The following is a 14,595-nucleotide window of genomic DNA, read 5'->3' on the forward strand; positions in this document are numbered from 1 at the left end:
CCTCTTTACCACGAATGGATGTTGAGTTCTGTCACATGCTTTTTGGCATCTGTTGCATGATCGTGTAGTTTTCCTTCTTTGCCTGTTAATATGTGGATTATATTGATTTATTTATTGTTTGAATTTTGAACTAGCCTTGCATCCTTGGAATAAACCTCACTTGGTCATGGTATATAATTCTCTCTCTATCTTACTGAATTCTATTTGGTAATATTTTGTTAAGGATTTTTGCATTTATATTTATGAGGGATATTGGTCTATAATCTTTTTGTTTTGTTTTTTAATTCTCTTTGATTTTGGTATCACAGTAATAGTAACTTCATAAAATGAATTGAAAAATGTTCATTCTTCTGGAAGAGATTGTGTAGAATTGGTAGTTCTTGTTTAAATGTTTGATAAAATTTTCCAATGAAACCATCTGGGCTTGGATATCTTTTTTGGAAGTTTTTAAATTATGAATTCAATTTCCCTAGAAGTTGAAGGGCTGTTTAAATGATCTTTTTCATAATAGTTGAGTTGTAGTAGTTTGTGTTTTTCAAATAGTGATCCATTTTGTCGAAGTTGTCAAATTTATGTCAAATTTATTTTGAGCACCAAAAAGGAGTCTACATTCTTTTTAACCTCTACTGCTTTCTTTTACCTCCTGGTAGTTGTTAGTATTTTCCCTTAGAAATGTCAAAATTTGAAATTCCATAGCTCCCCTTGGCCGACCTATTATAGAATTGTTTCTCCTTTCTGCCTGTCTGAAATTTGTTTTGCTTTGTCTGCAAACATTCCCTCAGCACTGTGTTCTATGGGAGAAAATAAGGTGAGAACTGCTGATATAAAGTGCCTTATATTTGTGTTTCCCTGGGCTTGCAGTTTAAGTTTCTAATAGGAACAGTGTCTTCTTTCTATCCCCCGCAGCTGCTCGTACAGAATAGATTAGTATCTGTGAATGAATAACAACTTCATAAATACTTAGAAGAAAAGATAACCTCCTCTTTTAAATGTTATACAACACCTCCCTTGAATCTTTAATGTTCCTATTGGATACTAAATATGTAAATTGTGAGACAGGCACTTATTTGGTCATCTAGTGTAAGACTTTGAACGTCATAAATATTGGTTAAGTCTAGACATTAGTACTGACTTTAGACAGCACCAGTGACAAAGAAATCATCACGTTATGGGCAAAAAAATGTTATGGATTTTGGAGATGGGGGTAACAATCCTAGTACAAGACCAAGTAAATGATTATTTACACCAATATAAAGTTTCATAAATTTTCTTGGCTTATAAAATTCACGACTGTCTCAGCAGTTTTTTCATAGCACCTCTAGGACAAAAAGAATACCCATCCATTTGAAATTTGGTTAAAACAACTCTTTATGTCCCAACAACACCTTTTGGACACTATACAGTTTCTCAGACCTTGCAGTCATAGTGGACATTCCACTGTCATTCCTCTTCCACACTGATTTTTCCCGGTATATGTTTTATCACAGCAACTGCCAAAAATCCAGCCTCACAAAAAATACGGGATTATTGAAAGGAATGCAGCAGTCTTCACGGAGAAACTGAACTACCTCGAGCCGGTAGTTCACCCAATGTTCAAACAGGTGTTTTTGTATTTCCCTCAAAAATCTGAAAAATCCTGCAGCGCCCTGTGAGTTCACTGTTGTGCCTTGGAGTGCTTTAGTGTGCATCTTGCGGCCCTAATGACTGTCATCACAGAGGGTGGGAGGGAAAATCTCTCCGAAGGACTGAGGTGTCTTTTGGAGGGATGTGGGAATAGTGAAAAGGGATGTTTTGGGAGCATCAATAGGGACTGAGTACGTGTTAAAGATTGACCCATAATCTTAGCTAAATAAACCATCTGTCTATAACCTTATCTCATCTAAAGCTTTGAGATAAATGCCATACATATCTAATATTCACTAGGGACTACAGTTTATCTCAATATTAATTTTTACTATTGTCAGTTCATATGCATAATATTTTTATTTTTCTTTAATACCGTTGTCATACTTTTTATGTAAAAATAAAAATTCAGTATGAAACTCTGATGTTGATGTAGAAGGATGACTTGTAGTCTTTGATTCTGTCCTTATTACTTGGTACTATTACATTAGCTTTTTAAAAAATGTCACCTAAGTCCAATCTTTGTTTCTGACTCATAGAAACAAAATATAATTTTTGAGTCAATCAAAAGCTCTTGTTTTTTTCTCTCTGTTTGTGTAGAACAAATCACCTGCTGCAGTTACAGAACCAGAGACAAATAAATTTGATAGTACTGGATACGATAAGGACTTAGTAGAAGCTTTGGAAAGAGATATAATTTCTCAGAATCCCAATGTTCGATGGTAAGTTATATCACAACAAAATAATTGGGTGTTGCTTTTTGGAACAGAAAATGGAACAAATGTGGGCATGTACTGAAGATCAGTCCTTGAGGATAGAACCTGAGGACATACAATGTGAGCATGACACATAATGAAAAACTTGACTTTGGTTCAGGCTGTACCAGTTTTTGTCTGAGATTTTTTAATTTAATGAAATAAATATTAATAATAAAATTCTTATTAAATTAAAAATTCTACATACAGAATGGGAACAAGATCACAGAAATCACATCTTTTGGGGACATTCTCCAGTGGTAAAATGGCAGTGATTCTTATGCGTGTGTATTGCTTGTTATCTTTAGGTTTATACAATATATGTTATTTTATTATCCTATTAGGGCAGTGGTTCTCAACTTTATTCCTGTTATATCTAAGGGATAAGTTAGGAGTTTGGGATTAACATACACAAACTGCTATATATAAAATAGGTAACCAACAAGGACCTACTATATAGCATAGGGAACTATACTTAATATTTTGTAATAACCTAAAGGGAAAAGAATCCCTTTGGAATAACCTAAGGGAAAAGACTGAAAAAAAAATAGATGTAGTTGTATGTCTAACTGAATCACCCTGCTGTACACCTGAAACTAATACAAAAGTGTAAATCAACTATACTTCAATTAAAAAAATAAATATTATATCTAATCAAAGAACTGTAATTTATCACAGTGAGTTATAAATCTCCCTTTCCCACAAAGTTAGGTACATTCTGTTATACGTTTTTTGTTAAAACTTTAATTATTTTTAGGTATAGTTTTGAGGGATATTTTCAAATATATTATCATGTCATATATCATAATATATTATCATGCCATGTGTACTGGTTGTTGTAGTAGTAGTAGTGTTCTAGTGGTTGGAGATGACTTCACGGCAATCTCTATGATACTCTTTATTTTTTTATTTTTAATTTTTTTTTCTATGATACTCTTTAAACTTGGTGTCTATCTCTTGATAGGGTTGGGGGCAAAACAGCAGTTTTGCAAGCTGTATCTGCTTTATGCCCTTTTTATTCTTTATGGGTTTTTTTAATGGACTCATTATTTCTAAATCATGGAATTTATGGAATGAGCATTTTAAGAGCAGAACTTTAAAATGAAATGGCATAATAATACTTAAATTGTAGGCCTATAGACCTGTGTTCTCATTCACCACGCTGAAAATCATTACTCCCAAGAATTGAAGATTCAGGGACTTCCCTGGTGGTCCAGTGGGTAAGACTCTGCGCTCCCAATGCAGGGGGCTCGAGTTCGATCCCTGGTCAGGGAACCGGATCCCACACACTACAACTGAAGATTCCCCACACGGCAACGAAGATCCCACGTGCCGCAACTAAGACCTGATGCGGCCAAATAAATAAATATTTTAAAAAATTAAAAAAGAATCGAAGATTCAGATTGTGCCCTTTCTATATACTGGTTGGTGTGGCAGGCCTCGTCACAGTGTGTTAGTTCACTAGTGCCTAGGAAGAAGCTTAGCATTCTGTCAGCAACGTAAAATCATGTGCTTTCAGTGATTCTCAAGAATGACTACATAGAGTTAGGTTGTTGTAGTTAGTTTATCAACAACTACAAGGTTGTTGATAAAATATCTTCTCTTTCAGGGATGATATTGCTGATTTAGTAGAAGCTAAAAAGTTGCTTAAGGAAGCTGTGGTGTTACCAATGTGGATGCCAGAATTCTTCAAAGGCATTAGGAGACCATGGAAAGTAAGTGTATTACTGTAACGGCATTGTCAAAGCAAATGGCAAGTGCATTGCTATAGAAAGCCAGTATTTATCTGTGTTGGGGCAAGTGGGAGGAGAAAGTAGAGCAGGTAAAGAAAATTATTTTAAACTATGTTGTGTTATTCAGAACTTTGTTTAGACCAAGAGCTACCGCAAGGTTTCCAGAATAAGAAATAGGTCCAGGACTTCCCTGGTGGCACAGCGGTTAAGACTCCGCCTGCCAATGCAGGGGACACGGGTTCGAGCCCTGGTCCAAGAAGGTCCCACATGCTGCGGAGCAGCTAAGCCCATGTGCCACAACTACTGAGCCCACTATGGAAGCCTGCGCACCTAGAGCCCGTGCTCTGCAACAAGAGAAGCCACCACAAATGAGAAGCACGCGCACCACAATGAAGAGTAGCCCCTGCTCACCGCAACTAGAGAAAGCCCATGCACAGCAACGAAGACCCAACGCAGCATAAATGAATGAATGAATGAATGAATAAATAAATTTACTAAAAAAAAGGAATAGGTACAATGTGAATATTTGGAAAGTTGGACACATAGCAGATTTATAATGAGCTTACATTCGCAAATATGAACAGGTCACCTAATGCAAAAATACTCCATTTTACGTGTTGTGTTGCAGAACTTACATCTATATTTCTTGGAATTGTTCTTAAGAAACTAATAAGATATATCTGTATCTAATGAGTACTTTTTAAAAGTCATGTGCTGATATGAAAAGAGACTGTCCAAAAAACTCTTGGATTTGGGAAATGTGCTAATGGCTAACTCTGTACTTATTTTTTAAAATTCTTGAAAGGTTAAGTGATAAGCAAGATACAAAATTATGGACATACGGCTATGTAAAAAAAAAAAAACTAATTTGAGCAAAAAGACTAGCAGGAAATATATCCAGATACTAATGGTACCTGTGTTAGGGTATGATATTATATCAGTACTATAATATTGATTATATTATTTCTCATCTCTTAGTTCCAATTTTTTAATAATGTGTAGTTCCCCTACTTTTGTAATGGAAAAAGTAAATTTGTGATAAAGTATCCTTCTGTTTATCTTTGTCTTTTACTTGTCTTAATATTATGTGTAAGTTGGTTGAAAATTGATCCTTAGTAACGGAATTCTTGTGAATTAGAACAATGGCACATAAATCCTTTGCTGATGCTATTATATTCCCAACAGGGAGTGTTGATGGTTGGCCCACCTGGCACAGGAAAGACCCTCCTTGCTAAAGCAGTAGCTACTGAATGCAAGACAACGTTCTTCAATGTCTCTTCATCAACTCTGACTTCCAAATACAGAGGAGAGTCTGAGAAGCTTGTTCGTCTTCTGTTCGAAATGGTGAGTGCTTGAGCTAACTCTAATGATTCTTTACCTCTAGAAGGGGAGAAAGTGAGTTGTAACTACAGCATGTAGAATCGCTAGGCAGGATGCTTTTGTGCCCAGAGTGATTCCTGTGCTCTTGAAGGTAGAAAATTTTTATTCAATACTAACATGAATAACTTGCATTTCTCTTTGACTCCTTTTCTCTGGATGAAAGACTGTCTCTGTTAGCTTATGGACATGCTCATGTTACGGGATCTGCATTACTGATCTGCTATAGGAATGTGAAATTATTACGGTTTTTAAATCAGGCTTAGTTATAGTAAATGCAGTATTAGAACAAAAATGAGAAAAGGTGAAAATCATAAGTAGATATGGAACTGAGATTACCTCCAATCTATTAACTATATCAAATACCCTGAGTTTAATGACCCAGTCTTTAGATTAAGTTCTTCGCTTCTTTGAGTTTCTTTTTCCTTCTTCCACTGCCACTCATCTGAGTATCAGTAGAAGAAATGTAATTCAACAAGTTCTGCTTGAGTGTTTAGGTTGAATTCAACAGCTTTTTAGACTTCAGACTTTGTTTCACTTACTGTTTCCGTCTTACCTCATTTAAGAAATTGTGTAGTTATATGCATGAGGACGGAGTTATGTTTATTATATAGATAGTGCAAAAGATTTACATTCCTGGTCGTGGTGGACAAAACCTTAGATGACCATGCTAATATTATACCAGATCTTCCTTCCTAGGCTGAGAATAAACAAACAAAACCCTCACAATTTCATGTTATCTGTTTTCTGTAAAGGCTTCTTCCTGTTCCAGTTCCCATTTTCTTTCTCTTTCAACTTCGATAATTCATAAGGCAGGATGTAAATTCTGACAAGTTCTTATGGATTATTAATAGTCCATCCCACAATAGGAATCTAATGGAGAACCTCTTAGATCCTTTTGAAAAATTAGCTTGCTGTTTGCTTCAGGGGAAAAATTATATTGTCAGTATTCCAGAATAACTAGGCCTTTTAAAAAGGTAAGCTAGGGGACTTCCCTGGTGGTCCAGTGGGTAAGACTCCACGCTCCCAGTGCCGGGGGCCCGGGTTTGATCCCTGGTCGGGGAACTAGATCCCGCATGCGTGCCGCAACTAAGAAGTCTGCGTGCCGCAACTGAGACCCGGAGCGGCCAAAATAAATATTTTAAAAATTTTATTTAAAAAAAAAGTAAGCTAAATAGGGTGAATGGGGACTTCCCTGAGGTCCAGTGGTTAAGACTCCACGCTCCCACTGCAGGGGGCACAGGTTCAAACTCTGGTTGGGGAACTAAGATATCCCGCATGCCAAAAAAGAAAAAAAAAAAAGTAAATAGGGTGAATGGCTAAGTGTGGCGTCTTTAGAGTCCGGTGGCCTGGGTTAAGATCCCACTTCTGTCACTTTCCTAGATGGCTAACTGTGGGAAAATTCCTCTCCTGTCCCTCAGTTGCTTTATCTATAAGAGGAGGACAGTAATTTAGGACCTACCTCTGTAATGTTTGGAGGGTGAAATCAGCCAATACATGTAAACTGCTTAATACAGAGCCTGACTCATAAGGACTCATAAATATTAACTGTTACTGTTTAAGAGTTATTTGATTTTTTTTTAATGTAGGGTTTTATATTAAGGAAAAAGGACTATTTTCTTCTATGAGGGAAAGCCTCTTACAAAGTAGTAATTTGCAGTATTTTTGTATACTGCGGTTTATAAAGACACGTCAAACAACTTATTTTTTACTGCTTCCCTGGTATTGCCCAGGAGGATCTTAACCATCTTTAAACAAGTCCTTGCTTATCTGGAGCGAGCTACTTTGCGTTGCCCACTTGAACAGGGGCTCGGTCACAAACCAGTGCCTGCAGATGGGAGCTTCTGCCTTTCTGCATTTCGGTTAGGGCTCATTTGAAACCACCTTGATTTGCTTCTGTTCATATGGACTCTCTCGAGTAAAATTGTACTGCCTCTCATATTTTGGTTTTGACTGCTCTACAGATGACTGCCTCTCTCTTGAGTGCCCCTCCCCCTGGACCTCTCAAAGTGAGCATTCCTCAGGGCCTGTATTTTGAATAAGGCCACTTACATATTATAAAAGTCTGTCCAGGGTTTTTCACATGACATGGTAACAAACACATATAAAAACTTAATTGTATAGTTTTTGTTGTATTGTCAGGAACTTTCATTTTCAAGTGTCAGAAATCTAATCAAGTGAACAACACTCTCAGTTGTTCCAGCAAAATTCCAGAGATTAATGTTTGGTCTCTTTTCAGTCACATGCGTATGCCTGGACCCTCCTGGGACTCCAGCAGAGTTGGCCTCTCTTGAAGTAATGGAATAAGAATGAGAGAGAGATGATTTACAAGTGAGAAAGACAGCTTCTCTTATCATAAGGAGCCATGCTGTGCAGGCAGAAACAATTGGTTTCCTCTCCGAGTCTCTCTACATTACTTTCTCAGGTCATCCAAAGCCAATTTTAAATGTGCCACATAGCCTCTGCTTTAAGTCAGACCTTTCTGCACACCCTCAGTATTTGGGAAGACTCAATCTAGTAATTTTTGCTTGAAATTTAATTTTTGTTGTTGGTTCTGTTGGTAGATGGTTGCTAGCTAGAATTTCAATTATAAATTTTCTTGCATGTTTGCTTTTTTCTTTCTTTCCCTCCATCCAGTTTATTTTTCTCCCTCTGTTTCTTGAAAAGAAAGTACAAAAATGTTTGTACACAGTACCTAAGATCCAAGTAAGGATACCTTATTAAAAATGTATTATTAGGGCTCTTGGTTAAGAATCTGCCTGCCAGTGCAGGGGACACGGGTTCGATCCCTGGTCCAGAAAGATCCCACATGCCACGGAGCAACTAAGCCCTTGCGCCACAACTACTGAGCCTGCACTCTAGAGCCCGTGAGCCATAACTACTGAGCCTGCATGCCACAACTAATGAAGCCTGTGCGCCTAGATCCCGTGCTCTGCAACAAGAGAAGCCACCACAGTAAGCCCGCACACTGCAACAAAGACCCAACACAGCCAAAAATAAATAAATAAAATTTAAAATTATTATTATCTTACTATCCCTTTGGAGGCAGTAGATGACTTAGAATTCAAGTTTTTAACTAGAAAAGAAAGTGAGATTTAACTATTAGGATTTCCCAAGTGAACAGACTAAAACTAAATCTATACTTTGGAAGCACTGTGCTTTCAACACAATCGCCTCTTAGAGGATACTGAATTATAACCTCATGGTCCAAAGAATTGATGAACCCAGTACAATTGCGTGTTCAAATCTGTAATGTTCACTTACCATTGTGGACTTGCATTTTACGTTCAAGCTTTCTTGTGCAGTGATTCTGTAAGTTTGGATATTTTGTTTAAAAAGTGATTAACAATAAACATTAGTTACTATAATAAAATGCTTCTTATCAACTATACTCCAATTTTAAAAAAGTCTACTAAAAACAAAAAAAAATAAGTAAATAAAATTAAATGCCTCTTCAGTCTCCTTAAGAAACGGGTGATACTATTGAGTCTTACACAGCTGTTTACTAGATAATACTTGACTAGATCTATTAGTTAATGGATCAATCTTCCCTGTCCTTTGGTTTGGGGAAGAAATGCATTTAAGGTACAAAAATAAACTTGGGGGATATTATTCAGCCATAAAAAAGAATGAAGTGCTGAGACTTCCTGGTGGCTCAGTGGTTAAGAATCCGCCTGCCAATGCAGGGGACACGGGTTTGATCCCTGGTCTGGGAAGATCCCACATGCCATGGAGCAACTAAGCCTGTGCGCCACAACTACTGAGCCTGCATGCCACAACTACTGAAGCCTGCGTGCCTAGAGCCCATGCTCTGCAACAAGAGAAGCGACTGCAATGAGAAGCCCGCACACCGCAACGAAGAATAGACCCCACTGTCCGCAACTAGAGAAAGCCTGCACACAGCAACGAAGACCCAATGCAAACAAAAAAGAGTGAAGTACTGTACATGCTACAATATAGATAAACATTGAAAACATGCTAAATGAAAGAAGGCAGACACAAAAGGCCACATATTGTATGATCCCATTTATTTGAAATGTCCAGAATAGGTAAATGCAGAAAGACAGAAAATAGATTTGTGATTACCAGGGGCTAGGGGCAGGGAAGTATGGGTTATTTTTGGAGGCAGTGAAAATGTTCTGGAATTTGATAGTGATGATGGTTGCACAACATTGTTAATATACTAAATACTGAATTGTCACTTTAAAATGGTTTAAATGGTGAATTTTATGGTATATGAATTTTATCTCAAAAAAAAAAACTGAGGCCATTTAAATTGACCTCTAATTGACAACTTAAGAGGATAAAAATCAGTTGACCCTTGAACAACGTGAAGGTTAATCTGCATATAACTTATAGTGAGCCCTCTGTATCCACGGTTCTTCCACATCCTTTGGTTCAACCAACCACAGACTGTGTAGTACCATAGTATTTACTATGGAAAACTATCCACATATGAGTGGACCCATGCAGTTCAAACCCGAGTTGTTCAAGGGTCAGGTGTACTTGTATTAGTCAAATAAAAAATGGCAATTAAATTAGAATCCCTTAGAGGGAATCTATGTGATTTTATTTAAGGTAATGGTTCTCTTTAACAAAAATTTTTCTAGAACTTTACAACACGTCAGTATCTGTAAATGTCTGCCCACCATTGTTGTCCATATTATTGTAGTGTACAGGATAATCCTGTATTTATATGACTCATAAACAAATACACGTTGAAGATAATCAGTTATAGTATTGAATAGTATAAAAAATGGCCATGTAAGATTTAAGTATATGATAGGTCTATATTAGAAGCTGTATTTTAGCTGTTCCAATTCTATCCTCTCTCCCCAGTATTAGGCAAAGAGGGAGAGATGCACAGGGTGGCAGGCTCCACAGCTCTTTTCTAATTGCTAAACTATAGATGACTTTTAAATGAAATAAAAACCTGGTATTGCACGCTTTCTCCCTTCAGGCTCGATTTTACTCTCCAGCCACCATATTTATTGATGAGATAGATTCCATTTGTAGCCGCAGAGGGACTTCCGAAGAGCACGAGGCAAGCAGAAGGGTGAAAGCCGAGCTGCTGATTCAGATGGACGGTATGCCTGTGTCTCTGCGTGAGCTGAGCAAGCCCCACTCATAGTGCTGACCCACACAGCCCCAGTGACGTGGGGCTGGCCAGTCGGTCCTGGAGATCGCCAGCGGTAAACTGGGTGCACTGACAGTGGTGACACACCAGCAATTATGGCTGTTTATTCACAGGACACCCTCTGTCATACACACTGATCTCATTTTTAGCCATGAAATTGAAACAAATGCCGATTAATTGGCCTTAGAGAGGGATGTGTATGGTTTTGAAGAATTTCTAAATTGCTATGTAGTTGTGCTGAACTAGTCTTTTGATCAAATCTATTTTGAGTCCTATTTTTTGCACACTGCAAAAACTCATTTTTCTTGGACCACAAATTCACATACATACCAGTTAGCTTTATAAGTCTTAGAGAGGCTTGATGATTACCCTGCTTTTAATGTTGTGCTAAATATCTGATGATCTTTAAGTAGTTGAGCTTTGTTTTTTCTTTTTTTACTGTGTTCTTATCCTTCCTCAAGGTGTTGGAGGTGCTTCTGAAAATGATGACCCTTCCAAAATGGTTATGGTTCTGGCAGCTACTAATTTTCCCTGGGATATTGATGAGGCTTTAAGACGACGTCTTGAAAAAAGAATCTATATTCCATTGCCATCAGGTATCTTTATTTGAATCAGAAAGGTCATGTTAACTCTTAGGTAGTTTTGCTTAGAAATTTTAAAATTTGGTATTAACTTTCCAAGACAAACGTAGGATGTCTTTCCTTATTTTAACTGGTTTGGCTATATTTGGAGCCTAAAGTCTTGATACTAGGAAATTTAAAATTCAATGAAATACTTCAATTTTAAAAAATAAAAATTAAAATTTTAAAATAAATGCAGTAAATTCAGTAAGGAATAGGTCTTAAATTTTCTAAGCAAATGAGCTCTAAGAATTGGAAAACAACTTCTCAAAGTAGACTGGAGAAAAATAAAACATTGTTTGTGTTGAAGGCTTATATTTTTAAATTTGTTTCTACCAATAGCAAAAGGCAGGGAGGAGCTATTACGAATAAGTCTACGTGAGCTGGAATTGGCTGATGATGTTGACCTTGCAAGTATAGCAGAAAACATGGAAGGTTATTCAGGTGCGGACATTACCAACGTGTGCAGGTATGAATTATTTTGGAAGCATAGGTGTTTTTTTTCTTTTTTTTTGAAGCATAGGTTTTTGTGGGTATAAGCTTCTATTACGAAGTTTTTATGCTGAATTAAGACAGATGAAGAATAAAGACCCACATTATAATCTAGTCAGAGACACAAGTTTTGGTATTTATTACGTTAGTGTTAGCTAACAGCCTCTCTCCTGTCTCTGTGATGCTTATTCTTTATATTATGGTACACTTTTAATAAAATTGAATTGCTCTCTTATTATATCCTTTTAATTCTTCTTGGGCTTTTTGCTCAGATTCAACTGCTAAAAAAGCAACTCAAAAACAGGCCTTATAGTCCAGTACTGGATTCTATGCAGTACTACATATGTATATGTAATAAGATAATTACAGAATAACATATGCACTGAAACATTTTTTTGTTTACACGTTTTTAAAACCTAGGGATGCATCCTTGATGGCAATGAGAAGGCGTATTGAAGGTTTGACCCCAGAAGAAATCAGGAATCTTTCAAGAGAAGAAATGCACATGCCTACAACTATGGAGGATTTTGAAATGGCTTTAAAAAAGGTTTCTAAGTCAGTATCTGCTGCAGACATTGAAAGATATGAGAAGTGGATATTTGAGTTTGGATCATGCTAAATTCTCACATGTAAACTGTGAGAAACCTGCATTAAGTGTTTGAATAATAATTAAAAGTAGTATGTCATTGCACCAAGCGCTATATTTTTTTAAATTTTCATAATGGTAAGAGTGAAAAAAAAGTATGATTCTGAATAAAGGAAATTTTTAAAAGTTACAAGCAAATATGTTTTACTTTAGCATTACTGTATTTCTCTTTCACTGACAACAAATGTTGCGGCACAGATGCCATTACTTAGCTTGGAAAACTGTCTTATATGTACATCTAAGTATACTATCTTCTCTTCCACTGCCTGCGGCTGCTGTTCCTTCTAAAGAATAAGACTGGCTCTAGCTCCACAGGTGCCAGTGGATAGCTGAAAATTCCTGAACATTTTTATACAAGTAGCCATTTGATGCATGAACCACACCCAGTGTGCTTTCCTTCCTGCGTGGTGTTATGGTAACTTCCCTCCTCGTCCTGAGAGAGCTTTAAAGGCCCTTCATTTTACTGTGCATTTAAAAGGAAAAAATATATACATCTATATAAAACCTTGCCTGCCTGACTTTATTCTGCCTGTGTAAGAGGCTGCACTGTAGGCGAGTAGATACTTTTCAGCCCGTGCTGCTCACTGTATTCCAGTGAAACGCATTAACCCATCACTCATGGATACAAAGCATAAATAAAATATGTAATAGTTAATGGTGGAAGTAAAAGTTAATAAATGAAATAAAGGTTAATGGTATAAAATTTCAGGTAAGATTTTTGTTTATAATTACTTGTAAAAAACACTGTGGCATCCCAACCATAGAAAACAGAGCCTCAAGAAGACTGAGTGTCTTGCCGTGGTCCCAAGCCTCACAGGTAAGGAGAGAAGTCAGGATGGGAATTGCTGACTGCAAAGTCTACACTCTCCAACAAAAGCCTCCTGCATTGTTCTCCTCACTAGAATCTTCAGGCTTATGCTTAATGGATGAAATAAGACCCTGTCATCACTTAAAGTTAGAACTGGTGATTTCTAGCAACTGAGAGAGTGAGGAGGACATAAAAAAATAAAGTGTTACCAGCTGGGTGACTTGAGGATCAAATTGTAAACCACATACTATGATTTATTCGTCTATAATATGGAGATAGCACATTACAGGGCTGTTATTCCTTATTAAAAGCACCTAGGCAGGACTTGCCTGGTGGCACAGTGGTTAAGAATCCGCCTGCCAATGCAGGGGACACGGGTTCAAGCCCTGGTCTGCGAAGATCCCACGTGAGTCTGCATGCCACAACTACTGAAGCCCGCGTGCCTAGAGCCCGTGCTCCACAACAAGAGAAGCCACCGCAATGCGAAGCCCGCATGCCGCAACGAAGAGTAGCCCCCGCTCACTGCAACACGAGAAAACCCGCGTGCAGCAACGAAGACCCAACGCAGCCAACAATAAAATTAATTAATTAAAAAAGAAAAAAGAATCCGCCTGCCAATGCAGGGGACACGGGTTCGAGCCCTGGTCCGGGAAGATCCCACATGCCGTGGAGCAGCAGCCCTGTGCCACAACTACTGCCCGCACGCCTAGAGCCTATGCTCTGCAACAAGAGAAGCCACCACAATAAGAAGCCCGCAACGAAGAGTAGCCCCCACTGACCGCAACTAGAGAAAGCCTGCGTGCAGCAACGAAGACTCAACCCAGCCAAAAATAAATATTAAAAAAAAAAAAACAGGCAGAATGAAACATCACTCCTTTACTGCCTTCATCTTTCCTCCACACATACTTCTATTTAGCCAAAATCTAAGGTGGTTGGTCTTAAAAACCAGTCATTTCTTTTTTGAGTAATGTGTTTTAAATGATGGGTTGCAATCAAAAGAAGAATTTTAATAAGTATTATATGTCCTAGATCACATTGTAAAATATACGTCAATTTGGGTGATGGTTAAACACTTGTAGGGTAAATAAGATTATATTTAGAACCACAAGAGCAAAGGCACGTTGTAATTCCATGACATTGATGGACTCATTAACTGATGTGAGCCTTGGTTTCAGCCAGTGTTATGTGAAAGCAGCTATTATATATAAGTAACTCGCACGTGAGGAAAATTTTTATTCCAAAAAGATTGTACTTTTTTCTTCAAAAAAATTTATTTTTAGAGTGAGAACATGTCACTTTTAAAATCCTGGTTCATTCAAGGTAAGTAGTCTTGGTACAGGATACAATTAAATCATGATATACTTCAGTGATTTTATACTGAGTCACATACTTAATATTAAGGCA

General features: G+C 37.4%; 1 protein-coding gene across 2 annotated transcripts in view; it reads left to right on the forward strand.

The window, feature by feature from the left end:
• Nucleotides 1-12,856, forward strand: part of KATNA1 (katanin catalytic subunit A1) — a 35,901-nt gene extending 23,045 nt beyond the window's left edge. Inside the window, exons 5-11 of one of the 2 annotated variants that reach the window (XM_060168137.1) lie at nucleotides 2,224-2,345; nucleotides 3,988-4,093; nucleotides 5,297-5,455; nucleotides 10,449-10,575; nucleotides 11,087-11,221; nucleotides 11,588-11,714; nucleotides 12,158-12,856. In XM_060168137.1, the coding sequence (XP_060024120.1) occupies nucleotides 2,224-2,345; nucleotides 3,988-4,093; nucleotides 5,297-5,455; nucleotides 10,449-10,575; nucleotides 11,087-11,221; nucleotides 11,588-11,714; nucleotides 12,158-12,356 (975 nt within the window). In that variant the 3' untranslated portion in view covers nucleotides 12,357-12,856. The remainder of the gene's footprint in view (nucleotides 1-2,223; nucleotides 2,346-3,987; nucleotides 4,094-5,296; nucleotides 5,456-10,448; nucleotides 10,576-11,086; nucleotides 11,222-11,587; nucleotides 11,715-12,157) is intronic. The other variant, XM_060168138.1, reaches the window with a different exon arrangement.
• Nucleotides 12,857-14,595: the final 1,739 nt, after the last annotated feature.

Source organism: Lagenorhynchus albirostris, chromosome 12, assembly GCF_949774975.1.
Source record: "Lagenorhynchus albirostris chromosome 12, mLagAlb1.1, whole genome shotgun sequence".
NCBI classification, from domain to species: Eukaryota; Metazoa; Chordata; class Mammalia; order Artiodactyla; family Delphinidae; genus Lagenorhynchus; species Lagenorhynchus albirostris.